General features: G+C 41.7%; 1 protein-coding gene across 1 annotated transcript; it reads left to right on the forward strand.

The window, feature by feature from the left end:
• Positions 1–997: 997 nt before the first annotated feature.
• LOC131244147 (uncharacterized) lies at positions 998–1558 on the forward strand. The gene has a single exon (XM_058243798.1). It carries the CDS (start codon positions 998–1000, stop codon positions 1556–1558), a length of 561 nt encoding a protein of 186 aa, XP_058099781.1.
• The last annotated feature ends 17478 nt before the right edge of the window (positions 1559–19036 follow it).

Raw genomic sequence — 19036 nt, forward strand, 5'->3', positions numbered from 1 at the left:
GCTGGCTCTTGAAGAAGTAAGTAGATCGAAATCTCGAGGCCACCACCTTCCTACGTCTCGAGCACCTCCATACTGTCTGCCTCTGAATTACGCCATGAGTTGGAGAAAAAGAGGCGCAACAAAGCTCCTGAGTAGGTGATCGAGATGATGGCCGAAAGTGAAGATCCCTAAGAAGTCGAGCTCAATGACCAGCGAGGCCAGATCGGTGACATATGGCAGGCATGCCGTATGAATGCTCCTACCTCGGTGGAGGCAATACTAGAAGAAATAGAACCACCATTTACTGTTGACATCATGTATGCCCAACTTCCACCAAGGTTCTGGATGCCCCAGATCGACCCATACTCTAGAACCACCGACCCAGCCAAGCACTTAGAGTCTTTTAGGGCTTGGATGCAATTCCAAGGTGCATCAACCGTAGTCATGTGCCGAGCATTTTTCTTAACCCTAATAGGAGTAGCTCGGAAGTGGTTCCGACAACTGAAGCCTCGATCAATCAGCTCTTTCACATAGCTTAATAAGGCATTTATTACCATCTTCATTGGAGGAAAGGAGAGGCTCAAGATGGCTTCCCATTTCCTCAATATTATCTAGAGGGAAGATGAGCTGCTAAAAGATTACATCAAGTGGTTCAACCTTGAAACGATGTTAAGTGCAAGGACATTCGGGAGAAATCATCCTAATTGTCATGATGGGAGGCCTAAGCGAAGGATGGTTCCTCTTTTCGCTTGGTAAAAATCCTCCAACGACGATGGCCGACCTCCTCAACTGGGCTTAGAAATACTCTAACATTACAAAGCTTTTCAACTTGCGGAAGGCCACTTGGAACAAAGGGAGCTCAGCCAAAGAAAATAGACCTAAGGAGGAACTGTCCTCAACCAACAACAAGAAAAGAAGGAAAGACAACAAGCCAACCAGGGGCTAGCGCCCAAGCAAGAGACCCGAGAGTAGCTTCAGCTCGTACACCCCCCTCAACACGACACCCGAGCAAGTCCTCATGGAGGTCCTGTACAAACAAATCCTTAAGTGGCCTAGCAAGATAAAATCCGATGCTGACAAGCAAGACAAGAGGAAGTGCTGCCACTTCCACCACGACCACGGCCATTCGACCGACGACTGCTTCGATCTAAAAGAAGAGATCGAGGCCCTCATCCGCAATGGGCATTTACAGGAATATGTCAATAGGAGGGAAGATCGAATGGATCCAAAGGATGATAGGCCCATCAACAATGAACCTACCAGGGAAATCTTAACTACCTTTGGTGGGCCCGCCAGAGGAGGAGACTTAAATCGATCTCGGAGAGCTCACTCCCAGGGTATCAGTCACTACAACTCGGAGCATCAAATCAATGCCATCGAAGGACAGAAAGTGGCACATGGCAGGCTAACTTTCACCGAAGAAGACGCCAAGGGCATCCATCATCCTTATGACAATGCACTGGTAGTGACTATGATGACAGCCAACTGTAAGGTATTTCAGATATTAGTGTACACTAGCAACCTGACCGACATCCTCTTCGCCCAAGCCTTCAACAAGATGGGTGTCGAAAGAGACTGACTCCGACCAATCAAAATCCCCTTGCTAGGGTTCATGGGCGACAGAGTCACCTTGGAAGGATCCATATTACTTCCCTTGACAACAGGGTAAGGACAGAATCGACAACAATGATGGTTGATTTCCTTATAGTTAATTTCCCCTATATGTACAACATCATCCTCGGCCGACAATCCCTTAACACCCTACGTACTATGGTATCCACATACCACCTTGCAATGAAATTCCCAACCGAATAGTGTGTAGGAATGGTTAGAGGAGACGAGCAAGAAGCATGACAATGCTATTCAACCGCCTTGAGGATACCACATCAGACGATGACCATTGCATCACTTGACCCCCGAGAAGAGACAGTCGAAAGAGGGATCCAGTCGAGGACCTTATAACCATCTCCCTTACCAACTCCGACCTGACCTGAACGGTCTAGGTCAGTTCGTCAGTAGCACCAGCTCTGCAGGATGAGCTTACGAGCCTCCTCAGGCAACACGCCAACATATTCACTTGATTCCATCAGGACATGCTAGACATTGACCCAAAAGTCATGGTCCATAAATTAAATGTAGATCCTAACCACCGACTAGTAAGACAAAAGTGAAAGTGCTCTGGTTTGTCAATTAGCATGTGTTGAGCCAGCAAGTCAAGTGAGCCCCACAGGAAGATCATTCAAGCGTCTGCCTCAACTGGATGTGTGCTCCGAACTCATTAAAGGTGAACTTAGCCTTACATCCTACGTCCCAAAACACCTAGGTATATAAATCCCTTAAAAATGGATAGAACAACATAGGGTCTAAAGTATGAAAACTATTTTGCAAAATAGAAAATTTTTAAGTTTTCAGCTTTTATCGATATATCGAGGTCACCTCGATGAGATCAGACACCAATTATCGATGTCCTTGACATTCAATCGATATCATCGAATTGAGGACTTGTGTGTCTAGCAACCATTTTGATTTCTGGACAACATTATTGATGAATCGATGGAACAATCGATATCATCGACATCCAAATTCTGATATCATCGAGACAACTCAAGAAATCAAATTCTGATTTGTTTGTGTCGAGCAAGCTTCTAAGGCAAATCAGGCATTTATCGATGACTGAAAGGAAGCCTCGATATCCTCGAAATTCAAACTCCGATGATATCGATGGATCTTCGATGTTATCAATTTTGAACCAAACTGTCCAGTAAGCTTTTTAGGAAAATTCTCTTTAAATGACTCAAGGAATCGAGACTCCCTTGATAAAATTGATATTTAAATATCGATCATTTCGAATCTAAGTCGCTTTCATCGAATTCGGACAATGGAATGTCTAGCGAGCTTATAGGAAAATCTTCTATAGAAGATTGATGAATCGAAATAGGTATCGATATCATCGACATTTAAAATCCAATGACATCGTGGGAGGATCGATATTATCAAAAGCCAGCTGTCTCTTGTTTAGCCTACTCTCTTGTTTTGCATTGTCGAGAAATCAAACCGTGGTTCGATGAAATCAGAGTTCGAAATCCGATGACATCGAAGCATGTACGATATGATCGATCTGTGCTTAAGATGTTCAACTGTAATTGTCAGAAGAGTTCATTCCATCGATTTGTCCCTCGATGTCTTTGAAAGTATACGTTCGATGATATCGAAGATGGATCGATGAAATTGAACTCTGTCAAAAAACTGACAACTTTATTACCATTGGATCTCTTTGCCTATTTAAGGAGAGCTTGCTATTGGTTGCTGGAGTGAGAAAAATAGAGAAAGCCTTGAGAGAGTCCCGCATACTACTTGCCCTAAGCTCTTTTTCTCATGGGAATTCATCCTCCGACCCACCCTCATCATTGATATTCAATAGAGTGGATTGGGGAATAAACTTCCGCATTCAAGGATCATCCAGCTACCACCTTAATGGCAAATCATTAAGCCGGGATACCTTGAATGCTTGAAAGCTTGGAACCACTCCATCTCTAAAATAGGAAAACATTTAATAGAGTAGGATTCCAACATAACCTTGACCCAACCCGTCGCCTTACATTGGAGCATCATAAGTGTTGCGGATCGAGGGAGCTGAAGATTCTTTGTCATCAAAGGAGGAGATCTTCATCAACATAATTAATGAAGCTCATCTACTTATCTGTAAGTCAATAGAGTCCAGAGACCCTGCTGATTATTCCTTTGTGTAGGATTAGGTCACAGGTGATTCTCACCCCTTTCAAGTCCTCGTAGGAGGCCTCCGATGGGAGAATACGTGTAGGTGTTGTGTGTTGACCCTTGCTCTTAGCGAGTATAAACTTAGGTCCTTAGTGTAGCTCCTTGGCCTGTGTAGCCTAAAACTTAGGTATTGTGTGTTGACCTTTGCTCTTGTGTAGGGCATAAACTCTAGGTTCATTGTGTAGATCCTCGGCCTACATGGCCTAAAACTCTAGGTTCCTTGTGTGGATCCTTTGCTCCTGTGTAGGGCATAAAATCTGAATGTTGTGTGTTGACCGTTACTCCTGTGAGGAGCATAAACTTGTGTCTCGTGGAGACACGTTAGGAACCTTGTGTAGGTCCTAGAGTCAGCCTTGTGTAGGCTGTACTGGTTTGAGGTAAACTTGATTTGAAACCTCCATTAGTGAAATCTGGTACACTCAAAGGTTGAGTGCGTACGCCGGGAGTAGAGTAGGCAAGTAGCCGAACCACTATAAACGACTGTGTTTGGGATTGCTATTTGTGCTTTACATTTCTGTGTTTACTTTAAATGTTCACATGATGCATGATGACATGATTATTTAGAACTGATAAGTATCACATTCCACACACACAGTCACTCATTCAATCCATCATAGACTAAATTTATATATTGCTTAGATATTAAATAGTCTTGTGATTGGATCCTCTATTTGGCTTGGAAGCCATTAGAGTTAAGTTACAAGTATCATGATAAATTGTTGTATTAAATCAAGATAATGATGATAGGATTTTAAACTGTCATAAAATTTTATAGTCCTATTCACCCCCCTCTAAGATACTTTGACCTATTCCTACTTCTACTAAAGCGGTCATTACCGCAATTTCAATTGGTATCAGAGCGGGTCTCTCTTAAGGGCTTCACCACCTAGAGAGTGATCTTAACTAAAGTTGAAATCATGGCAAATGATGTAGGTCTAGAGGGTACAAATGGTCAAAACAATTGCCTAGTAATCCACACTGCCCTAAAAGTCGGTAATAGTTTAAAATGGTATCTTGATAGTGGGTGCTCCAGACACGTGACTGGTGACCAAACCCATTTTTGTGAGTATTCAGACTTTGATGGTGGGTCAGTCACTTTTAAAGATGGGAGCTCCGCCAAAATAATTAGGCAAGGAACAATAGTTGGACCGAGACTTCCCAAGATTAAAAATGTTCTCTGTGTAGAAGGCCTAAAACATTATCTCCTCAGTATCTCACAAATCTGTGACAAAGAACACTTGGTCACTTTTTCAAAAATTGTGTGTAGAATCTTAGATCAAACAGGAAAATCTATCATGAAAGGCTTACGCACTAGTGACAACTGTTACGTAATTGAGAGTAGCAATGAGAATGTATTGTCCACAAAATGTAATATGACTGTGAAAAGTGAGTCCAAACTATGGCACCAAAGGCTAGGTCACGTGCACTACCAAAACTTAGCCAAGTTAAGTTCAAAAATCTTAATAAGGGGTCTTCCTAAGATTAGAAAGGAAGAAAAGATTGTATGTGGTTATTCCCTAAGGGGTAAACAGCTAAAAGTTGGACACAAAAAGACAACCACCATAGCAACATCAAAACCATTGGACCTGCTACACATGGACCTAGTAGGTCCCACCAAAGTTGAAAGTCATGGTAAGAAAAGATACTTCTTTTGGTAGTGGATGATTACTCCAGATTTACCTGGGTCGCTTTTCTTTGAGAAAAATCTGATGCTTTTGCAGAATTTGTAGTCATGACAAAGCGACTCTAAAATGAGAAAGGATACTGCATAAATCGTATCAGGAGTGATCATGGTGGTGAATTTGAAAACAAACGATTTCAAAAATATTGTGATGAGAAAGGAATTCACCATGAATTCTCAGCCCCGAAAACTCTTCAGCAAAATGTAGTCGTTGAAAGAAAGAATCCAGTTTTATTGGAAATGGGCTCAATTATGCTGAATGGAAAGGATATGGCCAAAAGCTTCTGGGATGAAGCAGTCAATACCCCTGCTATATAATAAATAGAGTATATTTGAGAGCAGGCTTAAACAAAACACCATATGAGATATGGTATGGAAAACAACCAAGTGTCAAGCACTTTCGTGTCTTTGGCAGTAAATGTTATATCCTGAAAGACAAAGAACATCTAGGTAAGTTTGAGTCTAAAAGTGATGAAGGCACCTTTGTAGGATACGCCTTGAATAGTCGTGCCTATAGAGTATATAATCTAAGAACTCTCACCATTCAAGAATCAGTTAATGTGGTAGTTGATGACCAAACTCATGAAGAAGAAAGTCCTTTGAATGAATTGGAAGATGATGTGGACTCAAGCATTCTAGATAAATCAGACAACAAAACTTCCACATCTAATGAACCTCAACCATCATCTAACATACCTATCATTAAAGATCACCCTCTAAATCAAATCATTGGAGATCCTAATGATGGTGTAAGAACTCGACGCCAAATAGAAAGCATCTATAACCATTTCTGCTTCACCTCAAAGATTGAGCCCAAAAATATTATGAAATCTCTTTAAGATGAATATTGGATAAATTCTATGCAAGAAGAACTTCAACAATTTCAAAGAAATGAGGTATGGCAACTGGTTCCTAGGCCACCTGATACAATATCATTAAAACTAAATGGATCTTTAAGAATAAATCCGATGAATCTGGAAATGTGATTAGGAATAAAGCAAGATTGGTAGCTCATGGATACTCACAGATAGAAGACATTTTTCATGCCCTAGATTTGGTAACCAAACTCACAAGTAACCCGATAGCCGGTTCTGGACGCAACAGCCTCCGTAGTACCCCATTCTCAACTCTGGAGGCAGGTTCCGATCCTGAGATCCTATAAGGAGGATTTTCATAATCATATATCCATTCCAATACGAGCATACCCAAGATCACAGCAAGTAAATCTCAAAAATAACAAAGGAACACATTACAAAATCCACTAAAAATTTTAAATTTAGATACAAGGCTGAAAGGAAATACATCAGATGACAAAAGAGGAAGGAAAGAAGATCTGCAATACTGGGTCCTCGACTCAACTCCTATTAAAGCTCTGCCGCTATGACGCCGACCTAGGATCTCCTACACGCATCAATCGTGCATAAGATTATAGAAAGCTTAGAGGGTGGTGAAAGTGTGTGACAATGGTGCGCAGAAGAATAATAGAGGATGCAGAAGGGAAACATGATCAAAGCCAATATCACTAGCCTTACCAAGGCTAAGACATGAATGTAGGAAGCCATACCTAGGCTATGCAATGCAATAAGGCTTATACAGCCGATACCAATGCAATGCGAAGTAATGTCAATGCTCATAACCAATCCATATAACTCATACAGTTCCATCATAAGGGATATCACTGGGGTCTAATGCACTACAGGATGACTGCCGCTCTCAAGACCTCACAGTCAACGAGTTTAAGAGACTACACTACCCACCTATGGACAGCCAATCACCAACAAGGCTCAACGGTAGTAGACCCACTCACAAGTTGGTCAGACTCAGCCTAGTAATGCCCACTCATTCGAGCGGATAAGGCCAAATCCCATCTCAACCGACTTTACGACAGTGGGAGACGCGGCCTAACGGTGTAAGGCACTCAGCGCTCATGATTTTCACTTGGTCACGGTGTTGAGGCATCCTCTAGGTACCTTGAAGGTTTAGGAGCTTTCACCCAGGGATATCTTATGCACCCTAAATGCTCAAATAATATATTTCTGGTGTCCACATACGGCCGTCCAAGAATACCCTTGTGGAGGCAAGGCCCTGATGAAGCAAGGGCAATAATATCCATGAGATATGATGCCAAATACATGAATCATACATACCAATGATGGACTAGCTCCAAGCACTCAATGTGCACAAGAGGGAAAACTCCATCCCTCCATCATATCAACCCAATGACCACACACACAATGCAATCCAATCACACTATGATGTATTTGGGTCATGAGGTGCACCATACGGCGATAAAGACTTAAAACGTACTCCTCCTTCCCAAAGGGGGAGAACGAGTCTAAGTATTTAGACACAATTACTAAGGGGTCATCACCTAGTGGGGGCCCAATACTTTGGGGTAGCCCATAAACTAAGAAGGGCCATATAAGCCTAAAGGAATAAGCGATCCTATCAAGGGTCCAAGGTAGGCCTTCAGCCACCTATAACAATCCCATGGGCCTACCTTAGAGCCACCAAGGAGGACATATAACCTTAACTGGGTCCCAAAAAGGCAGTCTGCTACTACTCGAATATGAAGCAAGGCCTAGGGCCTAAGGCAATCCATGGCCTAGTGGGCCATACTCAAAGCCCAACTCATAGACAATATGGTGGGCCCTCAAGCAGGGTTTAGGGCCAACCATAAAGGTCACAAATTCACATATTGTGGTGGGCGTAGTGGGCAGCCCGGTAATCCAACCATGTAGGTAATTTCTATGCTTTATCCAAGTGAGTTGGGCCTCACAGCTTGGCCCAAGTACAAGTTTATTTGGTGGGCAACCAAGGGCCCAACTACTTGCACATTATGGCCCACAAACCCATCACAATAAGTAGTGAGATACAGGCCCAAAGGTCAAGGGACCTAACTAGAAGATTCCAAGATAAATGGGCCAACAAAGTCTAACCAAAACTATGAACATATATCCAAAATAAAAATCCAATTCAGGTGGGCTTCCAAGTATGCACAAATGAAGCCCAAATGCACCTCAAAAAATGGCAAGCTTATGTGCATAATTTATCCTTAAATCTGGAGGGGCATGCTGTCACAAATCATGCCATTAGGGGCAGCCAATATGGGTCTATTGCTGGAATTTTCAGCCCACCCGTTTCTGGGCTTGCTGGAGTCCAGCAATAATAAATATAATTTAAGTTTATGTTCACTGGTGGACCACATATATCCCTATGGGTCCCACCAGATGGGAGTAATGAATTAACGCATAAATCAAGTGGACCATGTTGCTGGACTAGAAGTCCAGCAACAATCCAATGGGCCTGGGCATCCCAAGGTGAAGGGTCCTATGGGCCTGGGCAATTTGCTCAAAAACACATTAAATTAGGTCCCAAAAATGGATAAATATCAGGGAGCTGGCCTACATCCCACATGGACCATAGATGGATGGACAGCAGGGATAAAAAATACATCAATATGGGCCCATAAAGGGGGTGGACGACCTATCCATGACTGGACGTCCCAGCCTAGCGGGCCGGTCCAGCCTTGGTCACCAAATGCACAAGGGTCCGTTGGCCCCAAAAATTGGTAGGTGGGTCCTACCATGGGTGGCCCACTTCTATGTAAAATTTTATAATTTTTATATTAGCATAAGTATTTTAATTAATTTAAAGAAAACAGACTATCCAAAAAATCTGTTTAGTGTAGATTTTTGATAGGCCCTGATCTGAGCTTCCAATGGGGTGGATTAATGGCCTCTAAAAATTGAGAAAAATTAGTTTTTGTGTCCCCTCATATGTATACTACAAAGTGGGGTCCACGGATGTAGCCCACCAGTGGAAAAATTATTTTATATTTAAGGAATTCCACACTGATAGGTTGCTGAAACAGTGCAGAAATTACGGACTAACTACCTCACTTGGGCCACACTTTGGGACCTCATTCAGAGTCAGATGGGGCTGAAATTTGGGGGACATCAAGGTGAGATCCCCACCTTTCAGAAAAGTATATTTGATGGGTATGAGAAGACCCCCAATCAGCCCTAATTTCAGGCCCAAAACCAATAGAAATTTGTCCCAAAAATCTCGATAGCAATACATTCTTGAATTAAAATAAATGTAGAAGCTATTTAAGGTAAGGATTAGCCCATAAGTTTGTTACTATGGCCCACCCTAGTGGGCCCCCCAATTTTCCAGATCAAATCTAAAATTTTCCACTCTTGCATGCAACATTTAGGGTGGCAAATGGGACACCCTAACCATAGTGTAGGTTGGGTATGGGCGTCCCACCCTTACTGGCCTTTCCTGGACACTACAGGCCCACTAAGTGGACCACACAAATCATCATCAGTAATAAAAGAAAAGGGAGAGAGAAGGAAGGACATCCAGCCATAGGGAGAAGGCTCCACCACTATTAAGCCTTCCCCAACACAATCACAACCACATATACTATACATGTAAAATGTACAACATTGATTTCATCATGTATGGTCTAGATTTAAGATCAATGGTTGGGATGCCATCCCAGCCATGATGCAAGGGTCTAGATGACCCATCATGCCTAAATAATTAGAAGAAATTCACCATGAAAGGGGGTCCACCAAGGAAATCCCCATGCATGGACATCCATGCACAAGATGGGCCCATTGGCCACATCTAGGAAGTTCTATAGGATCTCCACCATTGATTGGTGGGTCCTACACATCCCAAATGAGAGAAAAGAAGGGATCTACACCATGAAAAAGGAATGTACATGAAATGGGGAGCACCCACCTTGGATTCTTCACAAAATCAATATCTTCTAGCTCCTCTAACTCCAAGGAAGAGAAATCAATGGATGATATGAAGTGACAAGGGCTAGATTATGAGGATTTTTAGGGAAAGAGGGCTAAAAGAAGGAGGGGGTGGGGATGTCCAAGCTCTTGCTAGGGGGAGAAGAGAGAGAGAGAGAGAGAGAGAGAGAGAGAGAAGAGAAAAATGAGAGGGAAAGAGAGAGAAAAGGCTTTTAAGGGATGTAATCATGAACTCTCTTACCTAGGGTAGAGAAAGTGATGATTGTAGTAGGGAGATACAAACAAGGTTGTAGGGTAGTAGCCTTTTAGAAATATCAGCGTAGGATGGCATTATATACATAGGAAAATGTGCAAGCCATGTTGGGGTCCACTAATCACACAATTAATGGCCCAAATCGATCGTTGCTCATATCTTGAGATGTACACATTAGATTAATGCACGGAATGTGGCGTTGGAACCATGGTGCCGATACGGACAAGATGACATAGGTCTCGGGCCTATCCGAGTTAAGTCAACATGACCAAACTTGAGGAAGGCCGCAAACGCTAACTAAAGGTTACGGGTCATCAGAATTCGACCGGTAGGACTGCAGGATCACGAGAAACAAAATGCATACTCAACACACACACATGAACTCGAGTCAGGTCTTACAGCATTGACTTTGATGAAACATTTGCTCCCGTAGCTCGCCTTGAGTCAATCAAGATTCTCATGTCGATTGCATGTGCATTGAAATTTAAACTATTTCAAATAGATGACAAAAGCGCATTTCTCAATGGAGTACTTGATGAAGAAGTCTATGTGGAACAACCTAAGGGATTTTCTGACCCCCCAAGTATCCTAAACATGTTTATTGATTGAGCAAAGCACTTATGGTCTCAAACAAGCACCACATGCTTGGTATGAACGTCTGACGTAATTTCTTTTGGACCATCAATTCTGCAGAGGTAGTGTAGATAAAACACTATTCACTCAAAAGACAGAGCATTCATTGCTCATTGCCCAGATCTATGTGGATGACATAGTCTTTAGTTCTACATGTGAAGATACTGCTCGTAACTTCGCTGATCTGATGAAATTTGAATTTGAAATGAGTATGGTTGGTGAGTCAAACTTCTTCTTAGGCCTACAAATGAATCAATTGCACAATAGGATCTTTGTATGTCAGAGCAAGTAAGCAAAAGACCTAGTAAAAAGATTTGGACTTGAATCTGGTCGTACCTATCATACTCCCATAAGCGCCATAATCAAACTCTCCAAAGATATAAATGGGAAAGGTGTGGATCAACACTTGTATCGAAGCATGATAGAAAGCCTATTGTATCTAACTACAAGTCATCCAAATATATCATTTAGCGTAGGAGCATGTGCGCGATATCAGGCTGATCTTAAGGAATCTCATCTAACAACAGTTAAAAGAATCATCAAGTATATGGCTGGAACAACCTCTTTTGATATATGGTATCCATTCGAAACATCTACCATCATTGCTGGATACTCAGACACCGATTGGGCTGGAAATTTAGATGAATGCAAGTCAACTAGTGGCAACTATTTTTATATTGGAAATTGTTTAGTGTCTTGGCAGAGCAAGAAACAGAATTCGATATCCCTATCCACTATTGAAGCCGAATACATTGTTGCAGGTAGTTGTTGTACTCAACTCCTATGGATGAAACAGATGCTACTAGATTGTGGGATTGAGCATTCAACTATGACTCTCTTATGTGACAACACTAGTGCTATCAATATTTCAAAGAATCTTGTTCAACATTCTCGGATCAAGAATATTGACATTAGACATCATTTTATCCGAGAACTTGTTGAAGAAAAGATCATAGTGTTAGACTATGTGTCTACAGAAAATCAACTTGCTGACATACTAACTAAACCGCTAGATGCAAAAAGGTTTAGCAATCTTCAGAAATCAATTGGAGTATGTGCAATTTGACGACAATTCATAGTCAAACATGAGCAGAATATGCATATTTAAGGACTATGGTCGTTTTTATTCTTATATGGTTAAACATGTATTATATAGGTATATCTCTATGTCTTAACCATATTCTGCATATTAAAAGAGATATTTTTCAATTTTTCTTTCATACTCAATGAAATCGGACAAGTCTCGATCTCATCGACGGCTCTCAGGAATACAATGTCGTAACCGTCGGTTCCTTCCAACAGTTATAAATTCAGCCTGTCTCGATATCTGTTGGTTCTTAACTGTTGGTCATTTCCAATGGTCATCGATACAGTCTTCGATATCATTATGAGCCTGACTTCGATGACATCGATAGGATATCGATATCATCGACTCTCTACTATAAAAGAGAAATGAGTGTCAGAATTTTCTTTTAACCTGCTCCTTCTCTTCTCTAGTTGTTTTTTCATATCTATATCTATCTTCGTGGGCTCCCCTCCAAGAAGAACCATGGTGAAAGGCAAAGGTAAGGATCTTACTCTTTTCAAATCGTCCAAATCAAAGAATAAGCAACCAAAAACAAGTCAGTCTCGTCCCAATCAGTTAGCTTGGGAACAAGTTACAATAGCAGAGTGCATTGTTCTTAATAGTGTAATCGAACCATTTGGAGTGGATCTCCTATTAGAAGTAATAGGGTGGCAAAATATACTCAACCTTGGTGGACCCTACCAATTCGAGTTGATTCATCAGTTTTTCAACAGCTGTCATATTGTTCACGATAATCCCCCGTGTATTCGATTGGAGCGTATGCATCACACGAAACTCATTACTCCAATCATACTTGGCCGTATCCTGAACCTAGAAGTAACTCGAAACCCAGTGACAGAATGCAATCTAAATGGATTAGGAGTATGTGGCAAGATAACACAAGCATTGTGTAATGGCACCACTATTCCTAGGAATGATGAAAACTCTCTTCATGTCAACCACCTTGGACCCTCCTTCAAAATTCTCCATAACATTTTTGGGACTAATGTGTATCCATGTGATGCAAAGGAAAGTTATCTTACTCCCTTTGTGCTCAATGTCCTATACGATGTTTATCAAGAGGTCCAAATGTGCCTTCCAACCTTATCCTCGGGCAACTAACTCGTATAATCAGAGGAGACCATCGGGATACACTATCGTTCCCCTCGCTCATATGCAAGCTAGCTCACTATGTGGGTCTACCAACCACATCCGATGATGTTCATCCGGAAGTATGGTTTGATCAAGATGCAGTCCAGCAGGCACAGCAGTTATGCCTAACTTCATCCCTTCGACCGAGTAGTCCTCCTGCATAGACACCTGGCGTAAAAAATGATCAGCACTCATATCTGCCCACGCCATGGGGATCAAATCGTATGCCGTTGCACAGTCCTGAGTCAATCACAAATCACCGGGACCACCAACTTGAACGTCATCTGCTGAATGGTCTGGCTAGCATTGACGAGTGTCTTTACAACTGTGAAAGACGTCTAACAATGATTGAGGACAAATTTGAAGCTCCCCAGCATACCACCCAGCAAGTAGTTGATTTGCTAACCGATGGCGAAACTCGTGCACCTTAAGTGCTAGAGGAAGGAATGGTATAGATGAGGCCATATCTGGACATTGCGGCTGATTTCTTTTTAGCGACCGTATGATTTTTTATGATGGATTGACACATTTTGGGGTTATTCGTCCTCTAGAGGAGGAAAATACTTTATTTTGATGCGCCCATGATTGGGCCGGAGTTTGGTTTAGTTGTTTTGGGTTGAATGTTTAAACACTGCCAAGCTGGGCAGTTTTTATTTTGGAGATTTTGATGGGTGATCGATAATTTCCATAGATCTGCTACCATGTTTATCTGCTCACAATTATTCACTAATCTCTATGGAATACTGGTATAAATTGTGATTGCCTTCGTTGTATATCCATTAAGATTGTGAGTTGGATTGTGATTTCTAATGCTTTAAGTTATCTTGCTATCTGTTTATGAGAAATCACCGCTCTCCTTTATCTTGTTTCTCCCATGTTTTTATGCCTCAACTTCAGTCAACTTCTATTGATGTATTGCCCTTTGCCAATGACTGAAAAAAAAGGGGAGAGCAAGAAAATTGTGTCTATCTATGTATGTATGGTGGTACAAGTGTCAGGGGGAGAAGCTGCAAGAAGATAGGGGGAGCAGCTACCTGAGAAATTGTGTGATCTATATAGTAACTTTGTTAAATTGGGTAAGGGATCTTGTACACACAATTTAGGATGTTGTTCTAAGTGGTTTTAGGTGTTTTGTCATGTAATTGACAAAGGGGGAGATTGAAAGTGCCCTGGTTTGTCAATTAGTGTGAGTGTTGAGTCAGCAAGTCAAGTGAGCCGCATAGGAAGATCATTCAAGCGTCTGCCTCAACTAGATATGTGCCCTGAACTCGTCAACGGTAAACTTAGCCTCACATCCTACGTCCCAAAACACCCAGGTATATAAATCCCTTAAAAATGGATAGAACAACATAAGGTCTAAAGTATGAAAACTATTTTGCAAAACAGGAAAATTTGTCAAGTTTTCAGCTTTTATCAATATATCGAGGTCACCTCGATGATATCAGACATCAGTTATTGATGTCCTCAACATTCAATCGGTATCATCGAATGAAGGACTCGTGTGTCCAGCAACCATTTTGATCTCTGGACAGCATTATCGATGAATCAATGGAACAATCGATATCATCGACATTCAAATTCCGATATCATTGAGACAGCTCGATAAATTGAATTCTGGTTTGTTTAAGTCCAGCAAGCTTCTAAGGAAAATCATGCATTTATCGATGACTCGAAGGAAGCCTTGATATCCTAGGAATTCAAACTCCGATGATATCGATGGATCTTTATGTTATCGATTTCAAACCAAACTGTCCAGCAAGCTTTTTAGGAAAATTCTCTTTAAATGACTCGAGGAATCGAGACTCCCTCGATAAAATTGATATTCAAATATCGATCATATCAAATCTAGGTCACTTTCATCAAATTCGAACAATGGAATGTCCAGCGAGCATACAGGAAAATCTTCTATAGAAGATCGATGAATCAAAATAGGAATCAATATCATCGACAATCGAAATCTGATGACATCGTGGGAGGATCGATATTATCGAAAGCTAGCTATCTCTTGTTTAACCTGATCTCATGTTTTTCATTATTGAGAAATCAAACCGTGGTTCGATGAAATCAAAGTTCGAAATCCGATGACATCGAAGCATGTTCAATATGATCGATCTGTGCTTAAGAGGTTCAACTGTAATTGTCAAAAGAGTTCATTTCATCGATCTATCCCTTGATGTCTTCGAAAGTATACGTTCAATGATATCGAAGATGGATCGATGAAATCGAACTCTGTCAAAAAACTGACAACTTTATTACCGTTGGATCTCTTTGCCTATTTAAGGAGAGCTTGCTATTGGTTGCTGGAGTGAGAAAATTAGAGAGAGCCTTGAGAGAGTCCTGCATACTACTTACCTTTAGCTCTTTTTCTCATGGGAGTTCATCCTCCGACCCACCCTCATCATTGATATTCAATAGAGTGGATTGGGGAATAAACTTTCGCATTCAAGGATCATCCAGCTACCACCTTAATGGAAAATCATTGAGCTGGGATACCTTAAATGCTTGAATGCTTGGAATCACTCTGTCTATAAAATAGAAAAACATTTGATAGAGTAGGATTCCAACATAACCTTGACCCAACCCGTCGCTTTACATTGGAGCATCATAAGTGTTACGGATCAAGGGAGCTGAAGATTCTTCATCATCAAAGGAGGAGATCTTCATCAACGTACTTAATGGGGCTCATCTACTTATCTGTAAGTCGATAGAGTCCAAAGACTCTGCTGATCATTCCTTTATGTAGGATTGGGTCACAAGTGATTCTCACCCCTTTCAAGTCCTCATAGGAGGCCTCCGGCAGTAGAATACGTGAAGGTGCTATGTGTTGACCCTTGCTCTTGGCGAGTATAAACTTAGCTCCTTAGTGTAGGTCCTTAGCCTGTATGGCCTAAAACTTAGGTGTTATGTGTTGACCTTTTCTCTTGTGTAGGGCATAAACTCTAGGTTCGTGGTGTGGATCCTTTGCCTGTGTGGCCTAAAACTCTAGGTTCCTTGTGTGGATCTTTGCTCTTGTGTAGGGAATAAAACCTGGGTGTTGTGTGTTGACCCTTGCTCCTATGTGGGGCATAAACTTATGTCCCATGGATACATGTTAGGAACCTTGTGTAGGTCCTAGAGTCAGCCTTATGTAGGTTTACTAGTTTGAGGTAAACCTGATTTGAAACCTCCATTAGTGAAATCTAGTACACTCAAGGGTTGAGTGCGTCCGCCGGGAGTGGAGTAGGCAAGTAGCCGAACCACTATAAATGACTATGCTTGGGATTGTTATTTGCATTTTACATTTCTGTGTTTACTTTGAATGTTCACATGATGCATGATGACATGATTATTTATAACTGATGAGTATCACATTCCTCACACATAGTCACTCATTCAATCCATCATAAACTAAATTTATATATTGCTTAGATATTAAATAGTCTTTTGATTGGATCCTCTATTTGGCTTGGAAGCCATTAGAGTTAAGTTACAAGTATCTTGATAAATTATTGTATTAAATCAAGATAATGATAATAGGATTTTAAATTTTCATAAAATTTTATAAAGTCCTATTCACCCCCCTTTTGGACACTTTGACCAATTCCTACTTCTACTAGAGCGGTCATTACCGTAATTTTAAAAAGAGGCGAGCGTTCGAAGTGGAATGATACGCCATCATCGAAAAGGACGTCAGAAAACTCCTCGAAGAGGGCTTCATCAAAGAAATCTATTATCTAGACTGAATCGCCAACATCATCTTAGTGAAGAAGTCCAATGGGAAGTGGCGGGTTTGTGTTGACCACACTGACTTGAATAAGACCTGCCCCAAGGGCAGCTTCCCCCTACCACGGATCGACCAACTGGTCGACAACATGGTCGGACACGAGCTTCTGAGTTTCATGGACGCCTACTTAGGCTATAACTAGATTGTTATGCACTCTCACGACAGGCAAAAGACGACCTTTGTCACCGACAAAGGACTTTATTACTATAAGGTCATGCCCTTCGGGCTGAAGAACGCCGGTGCCATATGCCAGCGACTCGGCAACAAAATATTTACTTAATAGATCAAACACTCCATGGAAGTCTATGTCGATGACATGCTTATCAAAAGTATTAGGTCAGTGGACCATATTGCCGACCTCAAAAAAATGTTCCCAATACTGCAGAAATATCGGATGAAGTTAAATCCAAGCAAATGTGCCTTTGAAGTCAGCTCGGGAAAATTTCTCAAATTCCTGGTCAGCTAGAGAGGGATAGAAGTAAATCCTAAAAAATCCAAGCTCTTCTCGACATGACCTCGCCCAGAATGATGAAGGAAATCCAATGCCTCACAGGAAGGATTGCCACACTCGATTGTTTCGTCTCTAGAGCCACCGATAAATGTCTTCCCTTTTTCAAATAGTTGAAAGGGAAATAAAGGATTGAGTAGATGGAAGAGTGCGATCTCGCCTTCTAAAAACTCAAGCAGTATATGGGCTCCCCGCCCCTACTCTCAAAACCCGAGCAAGGAGAGCTGCTCTTGCTATACTTGGCAGTCTCCACAACCGCAGTCACCTCAGCCCTCATCCGAGAGCAGGGAGGAAAGCAACTACAGGTGTATTACATCAGCAAAGCCTTGGTCCCAACAGAGACTAGGTACCCAGACATTAAGAAACTCACCCTAGCCCTAGTCGTCTCGTCCCACCGACTACAACCATACTTCCACGCCCATACCATTATAGCTATGACCAACCAACCTCTCCGTCAAGTACTCTAAAAACCTGAAGTTTCAGGGAGGCTCACAAAATGGTCAGTCGAGTTCAACGAGTTAGACATCAAATATCAGCCCCGAACCGCCATGTAATGACTCGAAAAATTTTGTGTTATTCTTTCCTTAGTAGTTTTTGGGGTAACTAGCGTTATACTCGATTGCTTGTGAAATCTGCATCAATCACTTTAAATTGTATCTGCATGACTCAAAACCTATAGAATGGTTAGCGTTATGTTACTCTGAAATCTGGGATCCATCGCTAAATCCAGTTGTTCTTGAGAATTTTTGGAAGCTCTGGATCGGACCTGGACCGCGCGTCGAAAGTCCGATAGCGATGATCTTAGGCTGTTGCGGTCACCATGTTGGGCTTGACCATCACCTTGAAAATCAAGTCCATGTGATGTTCTGGGTCGATTTGCTTGAGTTCGGAGTGAAGAGTGTGAGAACGGCTGGAAATTTAATAAGATTTTATGAAATCTGAGTCGCGTCGCTTGCGCGACGATTTTAAGCAATCTAACCATTGGATTCTGACCCAATTTCACCCTCTGATCAGGGAAGGTGGCCCAGGCATGTCCTTGTGCTTGTGGACCTGATCGAGATTCAGTGACCGTTGAATTGAGTGTGGTCCGCCATGGCTGATCTGAAGATCTGGTCGGTATGAGAACTCAGCTTGACCTAGATCCATGGTCAGTAAGCTTAAGTCTGACCTTTCGTGGTAATAGGCCCACCGGAAGTGCTTCGTTGGATCGAGAGAGGCCGATTTTAGTTATATCCTAAGTATACCTTGGCCCTGGGGTTATTTTCATCAACATTAGGCCTATTTATAGTCCTTAAACCCTAGCTCTCTTTTCCATACGAATTTCCTAACCCTACCTAAGAAAGAGAAAGGAAAAGAGAGAAAGTGTGAGAGAAGTTGGTGAATCATCTTAGATTCTTTCCTGTTCTTCTTCATCCTTTAAACCTTCACTTTGAATCGTTATTCCGGCGA

The sequence above is a fragment of the Magnolia sinica genome, chromosome 4 (assembly GCF_029962835.1).
Source record: "Magnolia sinica isolate HGM2019 chromosome 4, MsV1, whole genome shotgun sequence".
In the NCBI taxonomy this organism is placed as follows: Eukaryota; Viridiplantae; Streptophyta; class Magnoliopsida; order Magnoliales; family Magnoliaceae; genus Magnolia; species Magnolia sinica.

Excerpts from the sequence above, each read along its gene's own strand:
- LOC131244147 (XM_058243798.1), top strand. The coding sequence starts at position 998 with ATGGAGGTCCTGTACAAACAAATCCTTAAGTGGCCTAGCAAGATAAAA.